Consider the following 18209-nt stretch of genomic DNA (forward strand, 5'->3'; position numbering starts at 1 on the left):
GCGCGTGGGACCGCTATGATGTTGATGTGCATTCTTGCTTCGCTGGGGGACTAGAGGCCTTGGGCCATGTGGTCCTGTATGTGGGTGCCCCAGCCCACAAATGAGGCATCCATGGTGAGGGTGGTGTAGGGTGTAGGAGGGTTGAAGGGGGTGCCCACCATGACCTTGGATGCACCACCATGGGAAGTTACCACTGTGGGTCGTACAGAGACTGAAGCCACTGTTGACGGCATCTCATGTGAAGGTGGGCATGTGGGGTGACGGAGGTGCATGCCGCCATGTGTCCCAGAAGTGAAAGGCAGTGACAGAGGTGTGTGCAGAAACAGTGCTGTAGCCTTGTAATGAGGGAGATGAGAACGGCGAAGTGGTCCATTGGAAAGAAGGCCTATTTTCCCTCATTCATACAGATGCCTAGACTAGCGTTCGGACGGTAATAAGGAGGCCATCACGGGATGACTCCATTAGAAGCCAGTCATCCAGGTATGGAAACAAGTAGTGGCCCAGGCATTGTATATAGTCTGTAACTACTGTGACATCCGTAACATCCACAAAGCTACCTCATTGTGCTCCTTAAAGCTCGTGTTTGCCATAATGCCTACAAAAACATTGACAACAGGCTAGTGGTGTACTAAGGCCACTGCCCATCGTGCTGACCAATATTGTCTCATTGTTTCCTTGTTCTCCTCCATGTGTCTCTTGTCTTATGCTTTGATTGTAAGTTCTTCAGGCAAGGGCCATCTTTTTGTTCTTAGTTTGCGAAGCATCTAGCTTAACTGGGTCCTAGTCAATGACTAAGGCTCCTAGGCATGATAACTGAAAAGGGCTTTGATGCCACTATTAGTTTTTTTTTTATAGTTAAGATGTTCTATGTTTGATTTAAATGGCCCTAATTTTGCAAATAACTCAATGTGGCTAGACCCTTGCACCCACATGGATCCTCATTGAAATTGGTAGGGTTCCTCCTGGACATAGGTGGCCTCCTCTTTGAGGTTTAGTGGATCAAGGCTTAAGTCATTAATTGGAATGGGGCTAGATGTAAATTCCAATTCTAGACAAGTGCTCTGTCATGAGGGTAAACAATTAATTTGATTAACTACAAAGAGTAAATGTCATTTTGAATTAGTTCCATAATTCTTCACATAAGTTCTGCAACTGTCAGTATATTCTGTATTTAAAAATATTTTGTAAAGTTTTTTCCCATTTTAGCTGTTTACTTACACTCCTTGAAGTTGTGTGTTCTGCAAACAGATGGATGTCCACTGAAGTTAATAACATGAAAATTCCACTATGATTTTACAAATGAAAACAGGACAAAATAATTATCTTTATTATCTGCTAGTGAAGTTTTGAATGTGGCATTTAATAACACTACCTTATTTTTCTTTATCTGCAGTTGCTGTGTTACAGGAAAGATGGAACTCATCTAAGATTCCTGAGTAATGAGAATGGGTCCGGATGTACCTCTCCTGAATGATTACAAACAGGAGTTCTTCTTGAAGCGTTTTCCACAGACTGTTTTGGGAGGTCCCCGATTTAAATTAGGCTATTGTGCTCCACCTTACATATATGTGAATCAGATCATTCTTTTCCTGACACCATGGGTTTTGGGAGGAGTAGGAACACTTTTGTACCAGTTAGACATTATGAAAGACTATTACACTGCAGCACTTTCAGGAGGACTTATGCTTGTTACAGCACTTATTCTCCAGATGACAAATCTGTATGCGAGACAGAAAACAGTGACAGTAGAAAGAATGCAAATTCAGAATACCCTAAGGGATGAAGATGAGTATGAATTTTCCAGCTGTGTGGGTTCAGAGACAGTTAAATTTATTATTCCAGGCAAGAAATATATAGTCAACACTGTATTTCATTCGTTTCTTGCTGGGGTAATGTGTGGGTTAGGAACTTGGTATTTGCTGCCAAACAGAATAACCTTGCTGTACAGTAACATTGGAGGAACTGTTGTGATCTTTGTGTTTGGATGGGTGACTGTATGTATAGGAGAATATTCTTTAATCATAAACACAGCTACAGAGACTGCTACTTTCCAAGCACTGGATACTTATGAAATTACTGCTCTGATGAGACCTTTCTATATTTTTGTCTTTATTGCAGTGGATCTTGCACATAGGTAAACTTTTGTAATGTTTATATAACTTTAATGTTGGCTTATGTATGCAGTTTCTTGGTAGATGCAATTAAATAACTTTCCTGAAGGATTTGTATTTAGAGATGTCAGTCAGTTGGAAAAATCCAGAAAAAGCCTAGAAAATTATACACTAGACTAGAACTTAATGCTTTTATTTTGCTTTATAGAAAATTAGGAACCGGATAGCTTTCAAGATAAGTTAAGAGGAAGACAGAAGTTACAAGTTTAGCATAGTTAAAATGGTCATCCTCAGTCTTAAATTCAGTACTACTGGAAGTAACTGTTTGCCTCATCATCCTTTTAAGGATCAGTTATCGAGCAATATATTTTTACAGATTTTAAATGTCTTAAAATACATTTTTCTAGATTGGTACCTAGTATAGTAATTTTAAATATAGGTCTGATCTGGATATATAGGTACAAACACTTGAACTTCAGAAATATTTGGATCTGGATTTGAAGTTTGGGTTTCTGGTTGTCCGTTTGATGATATCCAAGCATTAATTTAAGTATATTTATTTTTGTGTTTAAAAAAAGTCTGAATATTATGGCATTTGAATATGGGACATAATTTTTATACTTCTAAATTTGTGTGTGTTAAATTTAAATAGTGCATTATATATACAGTATCTTCCTTTCATAGGAGTCAATACATTTCCTTTTTCATCCAGGTTTACTGTTAACATACCAGTTTTAGAACAGACAAACCAGATTTTGCATATCATATTTCTATTTTTGCCATTTTTATGGGCATTGGGGATTCTGCCCCCACTTGATGCACTCTGTCTATGGGGAATGGAACAAGTGTTGGAGTTTGGCCTAGGAGGTTCACCCATGTCAAGTAATAAAAGGTAAATTTTATTTACATAATGATCAAATAGAACAGTGTAGTTTATAACCTTTTTCTTTTCAAGCAAATCTTTCTTTTTTTCTCCTTCGCAGGTTATTAGTAATGTTTCTCATTTCTGCTGGAACAGCTATAGCGTCGTATTTCATTCCCAGCACTCTTGGTGTGGTCCTCTTCATGACTGGATTTGGTTTCATACTCAGTCTTAACCTAAGTGAGATTGGTGTAGCCTTCAAGCACACCATGATGAGCCATTTAGCTTCCAACAAGTCTAAGAATATATCCAGTGTTCCTAGGAGTCAGTTTGGGTGGAGGGAATTGTTTTTCTATTTGACGGTCTTGACATTTGCTCTCATAGAAGCCAGCCTACTGCATCACTTTGCTGGTTTTTCAGCATTTTCCAAGGCTAGTCCCCAGGCTATAGTGAGTTACATTCTGATCATATTACTTATAGCTCTGTGGATTCTTAGAGAGATTCAGGGAGTGTACTTGTTTGGAATCTTCCGAAACCCTTTTTATCCAAAGGATATCTTGACTGTGACTGTGTTCATGGAGACGCAAAGAAGGCTTATGAAAGTTGGTGTTGTCAGGAGGATTTTACTAACACTAGGTAGGAATACCTACTATATACTATATGTAAGATGCTTAAAGAAAGTTTAAAACATGGCAATAACATTTCTATGTGAGTTAAAATGTACGTTTTCAGAAGAATTAAATGGTTGAAAGTTTGTATTGATGTTTTACTTAATTGTGTATACAAGACTAAAAGTAATGGCCCTGATTTTCAGAAGTGATTAGTGATTGAGGGTACATCAGTTTTGGAGTGCTCAGCTTGAGAAGCTTTTAAAGGGACTGACTTTCAGATTTTGGATGCTCAGTGCTTTTTGAAAATCAGGTCCATTTAAGGAGTATATGTTTGGAACCAAAAATCACTGGTCACTTTTGAAAATCTTTGCTGTAACTTTCATAAAATAATTCCAAAAGAAAACTGAATTGAAAATGGAAGTCAGAATATTTGTTCCTTGTAACTTCCTGATAAAAGATTTACTCCTGCTTCCATTGAAATCAATAGCACATCTTCCACTCACTTCAGTGGAACAAAGATTCGGTCCAGGTGAATTTATTTGTGTAGATCTACCAGTGTTGGGACATAATCCTGCAGTCTTTATTCACATGCTTCACTCATATGAGTATTCCCATTAACTTCAGAGAAACTGATCACAAATTAAGCATAGGCATAAGCACTTGTGGGAATGGGCCTTTGGTGTGAAAATGTCACCTAATTTTAACTTTTTTTTTTTTTGAGGGGGAGAGGAAAGTTCATGAAAAAAATTACTGGCTTAATGGAGGTAGTTTCCATTCACAAACTAAGATTTCCATTCTGCAATGAGTCATTGTAGGATCTGGAGCCAAATTATGGACTTTTGTAGACTTTGCAAAGAAAAACATTGATGTTTCTCTTTTTTTTTTTTTTTTTTTTGTAATTGCAGTGTCTCCATTTGCTATGATAGCATTTATTTAATTAGACAGTTCCCTACAAAGTCTTCATTCTGTATCTATTTGCATTGGATTCACAAGAACCTTTAGAATGGTAATTTTAAACGTTTCTAATTTGTTATCTTGTAGAAGAAAACTTTTCCAAAAGAAATAAGTATTACCAATGACTTGGAAGAAATACTCCAGGTCAAGAAGGGGGAGACAGGGCAGATGCTTGATACAACAAATAATCAATCTCTATTTTAGGTTTGGCAAAATACAGAGAACGCCTTGTTGGAGATGGTGATTGTATCGATAGTGCAGATGTTGCTATTTAATACAAATGTGTGGTGGAACAGAAGCCTTGATACAGGAATCAGACTCTTACTGGTAAACCTAATTTTAATTTTGATTAAGCAGCTAGCTATTGCTTCCAGTTCTTTTCTTCCCCGCTTGTTCCAAAATTAGGGCTCAGGACTTATGGCTATGAGACTGAAACTCTGTAGACATGGATTTTCTCTTGGTATAATAATTAATGTTAAAATAATATTAAGCATGCTAAATGAAATATTGTAAACCTGAAAGAGCTCTAGCAATGTGACCAGATACCTAATGAAAATATTTAATTATTGTATGTATCTCAACAGGCTGGTCTCATTCGGGATCGATTACTTCAGTTGATCTCAAAACTGCAGTTTGCAGTAGCTGTTCTCTTGACGTCCTGGACGGAGAAAAAGCAACGTCGGAAATCCACTGCCACCTTAATTACACTCAACATTGTTTTCTTCCCAATTGTATTGGGCTTCATAGCTGTCTCTGCACTACTTTCTTCCCCCTTGCTGCCGCTCTTCACTCTACCAATATTTTTTATTGGGTTTCCTAGACCTATCCGCAGCTGGCCAGGACCTGTGGGTGCAACAGCATGTGTTTGTTCCGATACGATGTATTACCAGCAGATGGTTCCGAGTCTGGCTGCTGCACTGCAATCTGCACTAGCAGCTGGTAGTCTAGGTAGGTAAACTAAGCAGCTGTATAAAAGAGTTTTCAGATGTAGTTAAATGCTTTAATCTGTGCAGTCTTTATTGAAGAACGTTGTGATTTGCAACATCTCATTTAAATAAATTTTCTCACTATCTAGATTAGAACTTAAACAGTGCAATGTTCCAGGGCTTATTCGGTTAAGAAGAATTTGGGTGTTTTCTGACCTTGCTGCATTCTCTTAATAGAGAATGCTATGATTTAATATAAAGACAAAGTAGTGGCAAAGCATGTTGCACTTGGCATTCCTTATCTTGAACAAAAGAGGATGTCATTCTAAAAGATCTACCTAGGCTCAACTAAAAACTATGGGTTTGATACATGAACCACTTGGTAAAATTCTATGGCCTGTGTTATGTAGGATATGAGACTAGAGGATCATAACAGTCCCTTCTGACCTTGCAAGTATATGAAAGATTGTGGCATGTATTTATTTATTTATTTTAATTACACTAAAAGAAAACAGCAAAAACTAAGCTTTTTTTCCCCTCAGCTGAAGAAAATATAATTGCTGAAATTGCAAGAATGTTTCTGAAAAACACCACACATATAACTAGAATAATCGAGACTATGTTGCCTCACTGATAAGCTATGAGTATTTACTTTTGCTGTCTTACACTGATGGCTAGTAGAGGAGGCATCTTAGTATTCAAAGATAATTGAAGCTAACTTTAGTCATTCTTTTTCTGAGGAAGAGATAAATGCAGAAACTTTTGTCAGCAGTCCTATGTGATGGTTTTGGTGCCAGTGCTGAAGAGACTTGGAGTGGGGGTTCTCCTTTTGTGGGAAAGCTTCCTACAGTTACTCCAACTTCACTCTGCCAGTAAATAAGAGAACATCTTCCCTATTGCTTCTATAAAAGTGCAGTGCTGTGGCACTTATGCCTCCGATTAAATATTAAAAAGAGAAAAGATAGTCTTTGAATGGACATTGCCAAGCAAGAAATCATTTTAGATTCTCAAATAAGTTAATGATGAAGTGACAATGCTCTAAGTACCATTATTTTAATTTAAAAATAAAAACTATTCTACAGAAAGGATTTTTAGTAGCTTTGGCAGTTAGCACAAATTTTTAAAAAAATCTTTGTAATGGTAGCAAGAAAATGCACTTTATTAGCTCAGTGGAATATGTTTTAAATTTTAGCTGTTGTAACCTAATGGCTGATTTTACTGGTTGTATTTTACAACATTTGGAAACTAAAATTCACTGTACAAATCAAAGATCATTTGAACATGAGCAAGGATGCAAATGAGTGATGTGTTGGCAGTGAACATGCATTGTCATGTTTTGGAATATCACAAATATGCTGGAGAAGTGACAGCTGACTGTAATCTAAGGCCAGCATTAAGAAAAGTAGTTAGATAGCAAGTTTAACCCCGTCCTCTTAACATCTAAATAGAAAGGGAGAAGATGAAAGCACTGCGATGTTTCAGTGGGAGTGAGGGCGATCTACTGACTAAACCAAGAAGCTTGATTTCAGGACTCTTAAATGCTAGCATTGTTATTAACTTGACATGTGACAGGCAAGTCATTTAGGCCTTAATTTTCAAATGCCCACTAATTTTGGTTGCCTCAGTTTTTTGTGGTACCCAACTTGATATCTAGGGCCTGACTTTTCTTCCTAGTGGTGCTCAGGAACAGCAAATTCAATTGGAGTTGTGGGGGCTCAGCATCTCTGAAAATTAGTCCATTAGAGTTTCATATGGGACACCCAGAAATGGCTACACTTGCAAAATATAGCCTTAACATCTCTGCATCAGTTTAAGCATCCATAAAGCAGATATGATAGTACCTCACAGGTGGATTGAGGTTTAATTGATATTTATAAAACATTTTGAGATCCATAAATAAAAATGCCATGGAAGCACAGCTTATTATTACTACTATCAGTGCTTGTGGAACTATGGTGACAGGCACTTTAGAAAAATCTTAAATAGATAAAGGATGACTTTGGCATTCCCAAACTCTCTTACATATCAGGTAATTTAGACAAAAATGCAGTTGTCTTGTAAAACTTTTGTGCCTTCCAACTGAGCAAGTAATGATTAACTATGGAGTTGATGTATTAGAAAAACAGTTCTTAATGATCCTTGGATGTAGGTTTATTAATTTAGGACTTGGGAGTCCATTTATGAAGTCTTATTCAGTTTTTCTCTTCTTCACCCTCCCCTAATGAAAATTCTGTGTACTGCAATGATTACTCTATTTTGGGGAGGGGCCAATACAGGATCTGTTGGCTGGAAGATTGTTGTTTTTTAATGTTTTTATTTGGGTATATTCTGCAGTCATACTTGTGTGGAACTCCCAGTTGACATCAATGGGTGTGCTGTGTGTGTAGCGGCTGCCAAAAAGGACTCTCTTAAATATTTTGTTATTCTGTTTAGCAGAGCTCCTTGAATTGCACATTTTTTTTTTCTTCCTCCTCCTCTCCCACCCTCCCCCAGCCTGACTCTCTGTTGCTGGGGGAGTCTCAAAATTCCCTTTTGTACACTCTGATTTTCCACCAAAGCAATACATCTTAGGACTTCTTTTGGCTGAGGAATGCTGGGTATGACTTATTCCAGAGTCCACTGCTGCTCCAAAAACATTCTGAATTAATGAAAAAAGTTGCAAGGCATGTCTTTCTCCATCTAATCTTTAGCATACTCCCTTGCTGATATCGGGAGTAACGGAACAAACTAGATCCTGTCCTTTTAGAAGTCTGCCCTCTTTCCTATATTTCTCTTTCATCCCATTCCCACCTTCCTTTTGGAGTAATTTAATTACCTTGCACTCCTTTGCCATTTCTCACTTATTTTATCTATGTCTCCTTCTGTCTTCATGTCTCAAGGTTCTGTTCCTTTCTCTGCCCCAGACTCAACGGTGTGATTTTTGGACCAAGCCACTTACTTCATTTTCTTGTTATAAAGATGTTAATATCTCACACGGTTGTCATGAAGTCTAATTAATGTTTGGAAAGCACTTTGAGATGCTATGCTGAAAGGTTCTGTAGAAGTACATTGTAGTAGTATTAAAAAGCATATGTCTATACATAGCCCTGTAGGCAAGAAAATTTAACTTGGTTTCCACTAACTTTTCCCAGTTTGCCTCATCATTTCTATTTACACTACCTGAGTGTTTCAGAATGTACTATAGTTATTGTTCTGGAAACAGTATTTGGATCCAGATTTGCACCTTACTTGCTTTGGTTTCTGTTCTGGCCCTGACACAAGGTTAATGTCATCAACAATTGTGGAAGCTAATGCACAAAGACCCAATCTATACTGAAGAAAGTATGGCAAAAAGCAGCACTTGGAAAATTGTGTATGTACACACATTCACCAAGTATCTCAAGAAGTTTGACAGTTCTGGTTGTTCCAGGTGGTTGTAATATCCAGGAACAGATCTCTAGCTCAATCAGTGTAGTATGCAATAGTTTCTTTGTATTGCAAGAGGTAACCACAAGCTTTGCAGCTGCCTCAGTGCTCCTGGCCATTCCAACCCCAAAGGCAGTGCCTCATGCTTGGAAGTTGCCCGAAAGCCCCAGCTAGTAGTGGGTGCAGGCACTATGGGATATGTACATCAGGAAGACAGGAATCCACTGGAGCAACACCTGTGCTGTACTTGGCCGGCCCAGACTGGTTCTGGCAGGATCACTGTTGCTGTGTAGATGTGCTAGGCTGTTGCCAGGACAACACAGATCACAAACTATTTCATACAAGAGTTTCCTCACTGTGTAGAAGAAATCCCAGTCAACACAAATCAAAAGATTAACTTTTTCTGCATCTTTTTTTTTTTAGGTCTTTCTTTACCTGGATCTCACTACTTGTGCCGTTTTCAGGACAGACTGATGTGGATATTGGTACTAGAAAGAGGCTTCACATACTGCTGTGTTAATATTAAGGTGAATATTTACTGAAAAGTTACCTAGTCATGTTTTGGAAACACATTTGTTTCTGTGTAACTTCCTGCAATAGCACTAACACAACTTACATTACATAAGGTTAACATGTTCTGGGTGTGTAACTAATTTAGTATAGTTTTGCAACTGATGGGGTCTTTGTTTTGCAATGTTAAATCCGTAATATTACATTTAAAACAATCTGAAGCATATAGGCAAGTTCTGACATAAAAGAAGTTGAAAAAAACAATAGATAGTTACTAGATTAGCAAGTATAGAAATACTGTATCTTGCTTATCCTGTAATGCAAGATATTTGTTTTAAAACAACTGTATATAGTAGATCTGTAAGGGGCAAAGGTAACATTGTAGATAAAATGCAAGGTTCTAAAGAAAGTTCAGATTTATTGTGCCTATATTTTAATATTTTAAGTCAGTCTTAGTATGTTTATAAAAATTTTTTTAGCTCCATAGGTGCCAGAAATATTAGAAATGGAAGTGTCTCTTTAGTTGCTGGGAATAATTGTTAATACGAGAAAATAGTATTTGTAAGCATTGTTTATATGGACAAAGATGACTTGTTTCCATTTGTGCTATAGGGGCTAGAATTGCAGGAAACTTCCTGCCACACTGCTGAAGCTCACAGAGTGGATGAAGTTTTTGAAATGGCCTTTGAATACCAGGAGCATGCAGAGAGACACTCTCTCAACCATCATTTTGGAAACATTTTAACCCCTTGTGCTGCTCTACCTGTGAGACTATATTCTGATGCCAGGAATGTCTTGTCTGGAATCATTGATTCACATGAAAACTTAAAGCAACTGAAAGATGATTTCATTAAAGTGCTTATATGGATGCTTGTCCAGTATTGCTATAAAAAATCAAAAATGTGTGAGAAGCTGGACAAAATGGCCAAGAACAAAGAAGGGCCATTTCAATTAACCCAGCCCAAAGCATTTAACAGTGCAGTAGAAAAACCCAGGCCCATAAAGGATGAAGATAGCTTTAGTGTGGATACAATTGAGGATTGGACTGATGATAGTGATCTTTTTGATCTTGAGCCCAGCAGGAGAACAAAAGAGAGAAAAAAACCAGAGCCATTGGAAACTGCACCAAAAACGCTTTTGTCTGTTCCAGGATCAGTAGAAACGCAGAGCACACTTGGTGCTCTGCAAGAGACAGCACCTGCCGCTAAACTCTACAAAGCTGTTGCGCTTGGGCTCCCTGCTGTAGACAAAGGAAAGCAGCAGGAAGTTGTAAGTTTACCTTTAGTTGAATTTAGCTGCTCCTACTCTGAGCTGCTAAGTATACCTGAAGAGTGGAGAACTGCACCCATACCTACTTCCAAACTCAATGAGATGAGGCAGAGGTTTCCAGAAGACTGGTACCATTTTGTTTTGAGTCAACTGGATTTTTTTCATTTGAAAGAAAAACCTTCCAATTTCATTGAAGACATTACTAAAGAAAAAGCTTTGAAAGAGTTGTATGTGCATGGTGTGTTGTCTTGTTGTTTTGGTTTGTTCGGACTAGACAGTACGGTTCCTGCTCCTAGTCACGTATTTAGAGCATACACAGGTGGCATTCCATGGTCTATTGGTTTGGATTGGCTAACTGGAAAACCAGAGCTGTTCCAACTAGCTCTGAAAGCATTCAGGTAAAAATCCAGGTGGATTATAAAACATAGTATAAGACTGTCAGCAGAGAGCATTTGTGCTTTCAGAATTAGCATATATCTCTTCACTACATATAGTTTAAAGCCGTCTAAGTGAAAGTAAGTTATTGTCAAATAGTATAGCAAACTAGTTCTGAAATTAAATATTTTGCATTGCAATTATCAATCAATAGTGCCAATGTTTGAACTAATTAAAACAATTACAACAACCTGTAAGGGAGTTATCATAGCTACATTGCTTTTGATAACAATTTGTCTTCTCTCTGAAGTGCGTACTTACTCTGTGTTCTGTTGTGCATCTTTCAGATACACGTTTAAGCTCATGGTTGACAAAGCAAGCTTGGGTCCAGTAGAGAACTTCAAAGAGCTGATCAACTATCTGGAAGAATATGAAACTGACTGGTACATTGGTTTAGTATCAGATACTGAGTGGCAACAAGCAGTTTTACAAGAAAAGCCATACCTTTTTTCCTTGGGACATGATCCTAACATGGTAAGGGGGGAAATGCTAGCTAGTAACATTAATGTGGTTTTTCCATTGCTCATTATTTTAGTGTCTGTCTTACATTCGAGACTTTACAGAGAACTTTACATCCAAAGAACACGAGTGCTTGACATCTCATATTAGTACTGCTGGAAATTGCTACACAGCTGTTCTGCAGATGCAGCAGTATCTGATAACTATGACGTGGAGATATTCCTGTATACAAGAATTCAGCCATTAAAGATTCAACAGTTCTAGTTAATTATATGCAACAGCAAAGTCTGACTCTAGAGGCCTGTAGCCCTTTCATCTCACACTAAACACTGCAGTACTGAAAGTCTCCCTTGTTAAATTGAGTCTCCACAATTTCACCTGTTAAAATTATGAAAGAAGCAGTTTTTAAAAGACAGTACACAGAATGCTAACTATTCCCTTTTGTGCTCTGTAACTGAAACATTTCTTAATTCTTTAGAAAGTGTACTGAAAGATTGTTTGTTTGTTTTTTGCTTTCAAAGGGAGTTTACACCGGGAGAGTGCTTACCCTTCAGGAATTGTTAGTGCAGGTTGGCAAACTGAACGACGAAGCTGTCCGAGGTCAATGGGCAAATCTTTCGTGGGAGCTGCTGTATGCTACCAATGATGATGAAGAACGCTACAGTATACAAGCTCACCCAGTCCTCCTAAGAAATCTTACTGTGCAAGCAGCAGACCCACCCCTGGGCTACCCAGTTTATTCATCTGAACCTCTCCATGTGCCTTTGTTGTAGACTCTGGATTTGTAGGGTGGTTATTTTTTTGTTTTGTTTTGTTTTTGTATTTCCTATCTGTATGTAGGAAACCAAAACACTAATGCTGCATATGTACAACTAGAAATATGAAGATCTGACTGAGTGGCATTGAATGGCAGTTGCCAAACCAAGGAAACCTAATTTGCACAGAAAAGGTGCTAGCAGGAGGCAAGAACTTTAGAAACTGTTTTCACTGCTGGAACTACCCAAACCCCATTCCCTCTGTGTTGTCTCTGGCGCTGGCAGCCAAAGTCATCTTCTCTACTTCAGAGAAGAGAAACTTCGCTCTGGCCACTAATAGTTGGTGGTGCATTTTTTTTAATAACTTGACAGGTGACTTGCATTCACAGGCAGGTTACAGCTCTTTGTAGTATAGTGAGCCATAGAGTTGGTAACCAATGTGTACAGATGAATATTTATATGACATATTTTTTATTGATTTTATATATTGATTTAGTTTGATATTTAGCACTTGTTATAATGTATAACTGTAAATCCTTTTATTTAAAGTGTATTATCAGCTGCCCTTTCACCAAGGCGGTCTTGGCGTGTTTCCATAGATGTGCAAGTAGCTACTCCAGGGTTTCCCCACCCCCATGTAGACCAGCCCTTTGTCAAGTAGATTAACCAAAACCTACCCCCATGTGTTTCACAAACTCCAATGTGGGAACTGCTGCAATCGACCCCAACTTCACAAGTGAGTGTCCAACCTCTTGTTTTTAGCACAAAATGTAACAGCACTTAGAGCACATTTTGAGCTAAATTAAAAGGCCAGAACTGACCGTTATTTCTGAAGCAGTTTTGAAAATTCATATTGGTTCTAATACTGAAACAATGTTTATTAAAAAGGTCATTATGAATACTTTAACTAGTAGGAGTCCATAGCACTTGAAGACCCTCTGAGTGCAAAAGTTTGTCATTCAACTCAATTCACTAATGTAAAACATCCATTCTTTCAGAAACTACAGGTACAAAAATGTCTGTCAGAACTGAGTAGTTGCTTCAACAGTAATTTCTGTTCCATCTTTTTAATGCATATTTCATTTGCAGTATTCCACAGTGCTCAGCTAAATAGGGACAGATATGAGTGAGAGTGTAGATGAAAGTTTATATATCAGTGTGATTCAGTCCGCAAAGATATTTTTTGAAATTTTATTAAAGGCAATGTTACAGTAAAATGTTAACATATTACAGTGTACATTACTTAGTCAGAAGCTGGTTAATGTTCCAAGAACTTGGCTGAAGCTTCTTAACCGAGGATCCCTCAGTCGCTTGGGTCTGCTAGAAAGGGTGGCCAAATTTCTAAATACCTGTCCTTTTTGGAGAGGCCTCATGTATAAGTACTTGGTGTGAAAGCTTTTCCTTTACAAGGAAAATTCGTATTTTACTTATCACATTTCCAATAGTGTGCGATAGAGTCTAGCTGCTAACAAATTCATTTGTTCTGTTTAAAATGCGGCTCCTTCATTGGAACATTAAGGAAGAAGGTCCAGGGATCTCAGGGAAGTCAGCATTTTGTCATAAGATGAATTTCTTTAATTTCCTCCCAAAACTTGCAAAGGGAAGTTCTCCTTAGAGGCAGCGCTGTAACACCAAAGGAGGAAGGATGATCCTATGGGCAATACGAAGAATTGGGACATCTTGACTTTGCATTATTGTTTCCATAGTTCCATTTTACAGACAGCGGGTACAGCTCAGGCACTGGCTATCTTTTGACCCCATTCTGCAAAAACCTATGCACATTCTTAAACTTTATGCACTGGAAGTAGGTGCAAGTAATGTCATTGCAATCAGTTAAACACATGCATCGGTCTTTGCAGTAGTGAGGCCTTGTTTGTGAAGACATGTTGACAGCCTCTGCTGGACAATCTAGGTGTGTAAAGGTACTACATTTGACCTTGTTTGACTGCCCATGCCCTTCTGTGGGCAGACTCCTCCACTTTGATACGTACTAATGGCTCTTGGAAAGGAGATGTCTTCCCTTCCCCTCCTCTTTGTGCCCCAGGCTGCTATTACTACAGCCAGCTTATAAGGCCTGGGCCTTTCAGGCTTCAGGAAGGGAAAGATCTCAGCGCTGGTTGCAGTCTGTAAGGGGTGAGAGTGGTGAAATCAGATCAAGTAGTTTTATTGCTAGCCTGCCTTCCAACTACTTGGTAAACTTAGGGCAGTAGAAAGTTCACACTTCCACTCTCCTTCCACTTGTTTTTATAAACCTAAGGAATAAATTTATAAAAAGCCCTGCAAGAGCGTAAAACAGATATGTTTAGAAACATGTTTTTATTCAAAAAGTATTCTTACAATCAAATTATATTGCATTTATCAGGTTACATGATAGCAAAAATGTAGTAAGGAATTAAAACAAAAAGCACAGGCCTTAACTTGCAGTGATGACTAGAAGACAGAAAGGTCCCCCTGCTCCAGCTACTAGTCTAGTTTAGTGGGGTTTTGTGCAGGTTCCTCCTCAAGCATTCTTCTTTTTAGAGTAGGAGACATCAGCATCCTGTAATAATGAGGACACAACACCTTTTGAGCAATGTTTTCCACCCCATTTTCTACTATTTTATTTAGATTTGGAAGCCCACGCAAGATGGAGTTAAAAAAGGCTCATTCTATTTGTATTAATATGCAATCAGACACGGACAATATACTTGTACAGGAGGACCACTTTAAGTATAGACATGAAACCTTTACTTTAGTGTGCTTAACCTATCCTTCTTAATGTAAGTTTTTCTATGTAGCAAGAGGCTTTTGCCTCAGTCACAAATGTGACAAAAGCAGCACTTGCAAGAAAGTGAGAGATTGTCAGCCTGTCTGAATTCCAAATATATTGCTCCAGTCACTTTATAATAATCATAGTGACAAAGCACAGTGCAGGCCAGGTGTCTAGCAGTTACTCAGTACACTTCTGCAGAGCAGACTAGGTACATTTCTGAAATGAAATGTTTTGTCATAAGAGCACTGACTTCACTGTTCTGCTGTTTGAACAGCAATAACTCACAGGGCATGGGGCTGCACAGTCTAGTATGTTGCCAAATGTGGTAGCAAACAGAGGAAGATGAACAGCAGACCCAGAATGCAGCTACATTGATAGCTAAAGTCTATATAGAGAGAAAAGGATATACAAAAACCACCCTGTTAGGAATGGCTTACCACTCCACTCTTGAAGTTTTGTATTCTTATTTTGCCCATCTTGTTCATAAGCCACCATGCCCAGGTGGGTGCATATTGCCAGAGGTAGCAGACGGCTAAATATGGTTGATCGCTGATCCAGGCTTCTTTCAAATTATTTACTGTGCTGACCAAAGTTAGCCGAACACAGCGATCAGTTGGCATTTTGTGGGACTGATCACCGATGTTTTCTAGTGACTGAAAAGAAAAAAGGAATGATGAAACGCTATAGTGAACTTTTGCCTGGAGAAAAAAGTTACTTCATTCTCCTATCTTTGGATTTCCCGTGTACCTATCATCACAGCATTTAGGCACTATACGTATCATTTAAAACAAATTTTCTGCCTCATTGCCATTTCCCTGCCTCACATGTTTAAAGGGGAGTTATACTTTGTTTTTAAATGGATCACAGCTCATTGCGTATCTATCCCCAAAGAAAATAAAACAGGTCTCTTGTGGCTTCTGGCAAAGCAGGCTGGCCAGAGGACAGTTCTCCATTTTGGTTTTGATATTTTATATTAACTGTAGGATTTTGGGCAAATGAAGCCTACATAATACACCTGGGCCCAAAGCCTGAAAGTAACTAGATGTGTGTGCTAAGGCGAAGTCATTCTCCTCTGAAGCCTACAGAGTGACTACAGGTGCTCTAGCTTCATCCCAACAGCTACCTGGCCCTATGTTGCCCTAATGCCTGGCAGTGAGCTGGAAGACATGCATAGCAGCCAATCCTTGTGCCCTATTCCCTCCCTCCCCCCAGCCTAACCCTGCTACTGTCAGAAAAGGGAACACCTTATGGAGCTGGGCTCCATGCAGAGTATATGCACTTGCTACACATTCAGACATTTCATCCTCTCCCCCACAAAGCAGTACCACATGAATTCTGCAGAGGTGGGGGCCACTCTAGCCTCCTCAGACCAGAATATTATTCTTGTATTGAGTTTTGGGTGGGAACAGCTTCAGTTAAGCTTCATGAATAAGTAAAGCACACTAGTCTTTTTCATGCCAGCTCCTCCCTTTCTGATGGCTGTTAAGCTGAGACATTGACGCTTTGTGCTAATAAATTCAGCCTCCAGTCCCTGAGAAGTAGCCAGCGCAAACGTTAGACCATTTGATATAGCAAAGCTGAATAAAACGGGATTTGCTGGGGTTGAAGTTGGGACAGCAGTCTCACTGCAGGGCGGGCTGGAGGACTAGAATTCTAAAGCCGCTGGTGTGACTGACATGCATTTTAAATCTCAGTTTTCTGAATGGTGCTGATGTACCAGTGGCGGCGTACAATATGAGCATTGCCTCATATATTTTCAGCATATAGAAAGAAAGCAAGGAGATGCTCTTGACCAGGATTTTATAGATGTTCTAGTTTATTTAAGTTACTGCATTGTCTGTGGTTGTGATGAAGGTGAAAGACGTGTGCTAGATGCACATGTTTTAAATGTACTTTCTGAGACCCTCTTAGCCCGAGGCCTACCTTTGCAAAAAGAAACCCCACCCCCCTGAGGCCCACGTTTGTATCAGGGGCGCTTCCCACTCAAAAAGGCCAACCAGAACACTTTGCAATCTTACTTATCGTAACCAGAGCATGTATTTAAATATTTACCAGCCTTTGAAACCCAGGTGAAATATTTACCATTCTTTAAAACCCAGTTAAGTCCAAAATCTGACCTATTTAAACAAGGTTTATCATTTGGTATAAACTAAGAGAACACACGGGATTTTAGAGTGGATATTTAACTTCATTTCTCAGTTGCAGGAGGGTTAAGTGCACTGCACAGCAGATGGTCCACAGCAACAGTTTTCTGCAGCAGAAGCTGTTGGTATCAGTCTGCTTTCCAATTCCAGCAGTGAAAAGGACCCTGGGACGGACAGCTAGGAAAGAGACTCCCTGAGTGATTGGTTGTGGAAGGAGGTAGAACCAAACTTCTTGCCTCTTAAGAGCCTGAGAAGCTTATTTTATTTTATTTTTGAAGAATCAAATGAAGATGCTGCTCTCCAGGGTTTTGCTCTCAGCTGGGTTCTAATATTACAGAGAGCTTTAGACACAATATTTTATTTCTTCTGAAAATACAGTTACACGAACACCTGCCAGAACGTGGGTTGAACGTACAGTAGAGGCAGCTTGTTCCCCACCCAGTGTGGAATTATAGGAGGCAGTATGGTTGCTGGGTAGATTTTGTAGACACACAAAAATTGTTGACCAATTTCTAGAGGGTTTCTTGCAGGATATTTTAGCTGAAAGAGTTTTGGAATGTGAGGGATTTTTCTCGGCTTTCAATAGGAATTAGGAATGCATGCCTTGATGTTGTTGACTGTAAGAGCTTTGCCAGTGATTGCATCATAGAGTCAACAGAATAAGGAACTTTGTGAGTTGAGCAGACAAAAGTTGCCTATGTGGCAGCTACCGTATTCTGCATTTCAAAGTTCTAGGGGACTAATCCAGTCCCTTCCCCCACAGCTGCGAAGGGCTTCTGTGCAGCAGAACAGGGTGATTCTGCTGTGGAAGGGGGTGAGTACAAGGTGACTACCCAGGGACTTTGCAACCACTACTTGGCTGCATAGTGGCAGGTTCCAGGTTGCCCCTCTGGGGGCGGGAGGGGTGCACCAAATCAGTCACCTACAAAGATTTTTAACACACCTGCACACATAGGAAAGGGAGGGTACAAAGTTTACTAAGGTGAGTAAGGACATGATTCCATATGAAGTTAGAG

The 18209-nt window shown here is 39.1% G+C and overlaps 2 protein-coding genes across 2 annotated transcripts in view; one reads left to right on the top strand and one right to left on the bottom strand.

Annotated features, from left to right (window-relative positions):
- Positions 1-1213: 1213 nt before the first annotated feature.
- On the top strand, positions 1214-13331 carry PCNX4 (pecanex 4). The gene is given in 10 exon segments (XM_067554893.1): positions 1214-2134; positions 2824-3003; positions 3095-3609; positions 4490-4590; positions 4743-4865; positions 5123-5486; positions 9293-9396; positions 9992-11046; positions 11371-11557; positions 12064-13331. Coding segments are annotated over 10 exon segments (3576 nt in total). The 5' UTR covers positions 1214-1439; the 3' UTR covers positions 12316-13331.
- A 143-nt stretch (positions 13332-13474) lies between these two features.
- Positions 13475-18209, bottom strand: part of DHRS7 (dehydrogenase/reductase 7) — a 36895-nt gene continuing 32160 nt past the window's right edge. The window contains exons 6-7 of the mRNA XM_067554894.1: positions 15487-15702; positions 13475-14836 (exon numbers count right to left, since the gene is read on the bottom strand). Coding sequence (XP_067410995.1) covers positions 14798-14836; positions 15487-15702 — 255 coding nt within the window. The 3' untranslated portion in view covers positions 13475-14797. The remainder of the gene's footprint in view (positions 14837-15486; positions 15703-18209) is intronic.

The sequence above is a fragment of the Emydura macquarii genome, unplaced genomic scaffold (assembly GCF_026122565.2).
Source record: "Emydura macquarii macquarii isolate MOO-44397 ecotype Brisbane River unplaced genomic scaffold, CSIRO-AGI_Emac_v2 contig_1551, whole genome shotgun sequence".
Classification (NCBI taxonomy): Eukaryota; Metazoa; Chordata; order Testudines; family Chelidae; genus Emydura; species Emydura macquarii.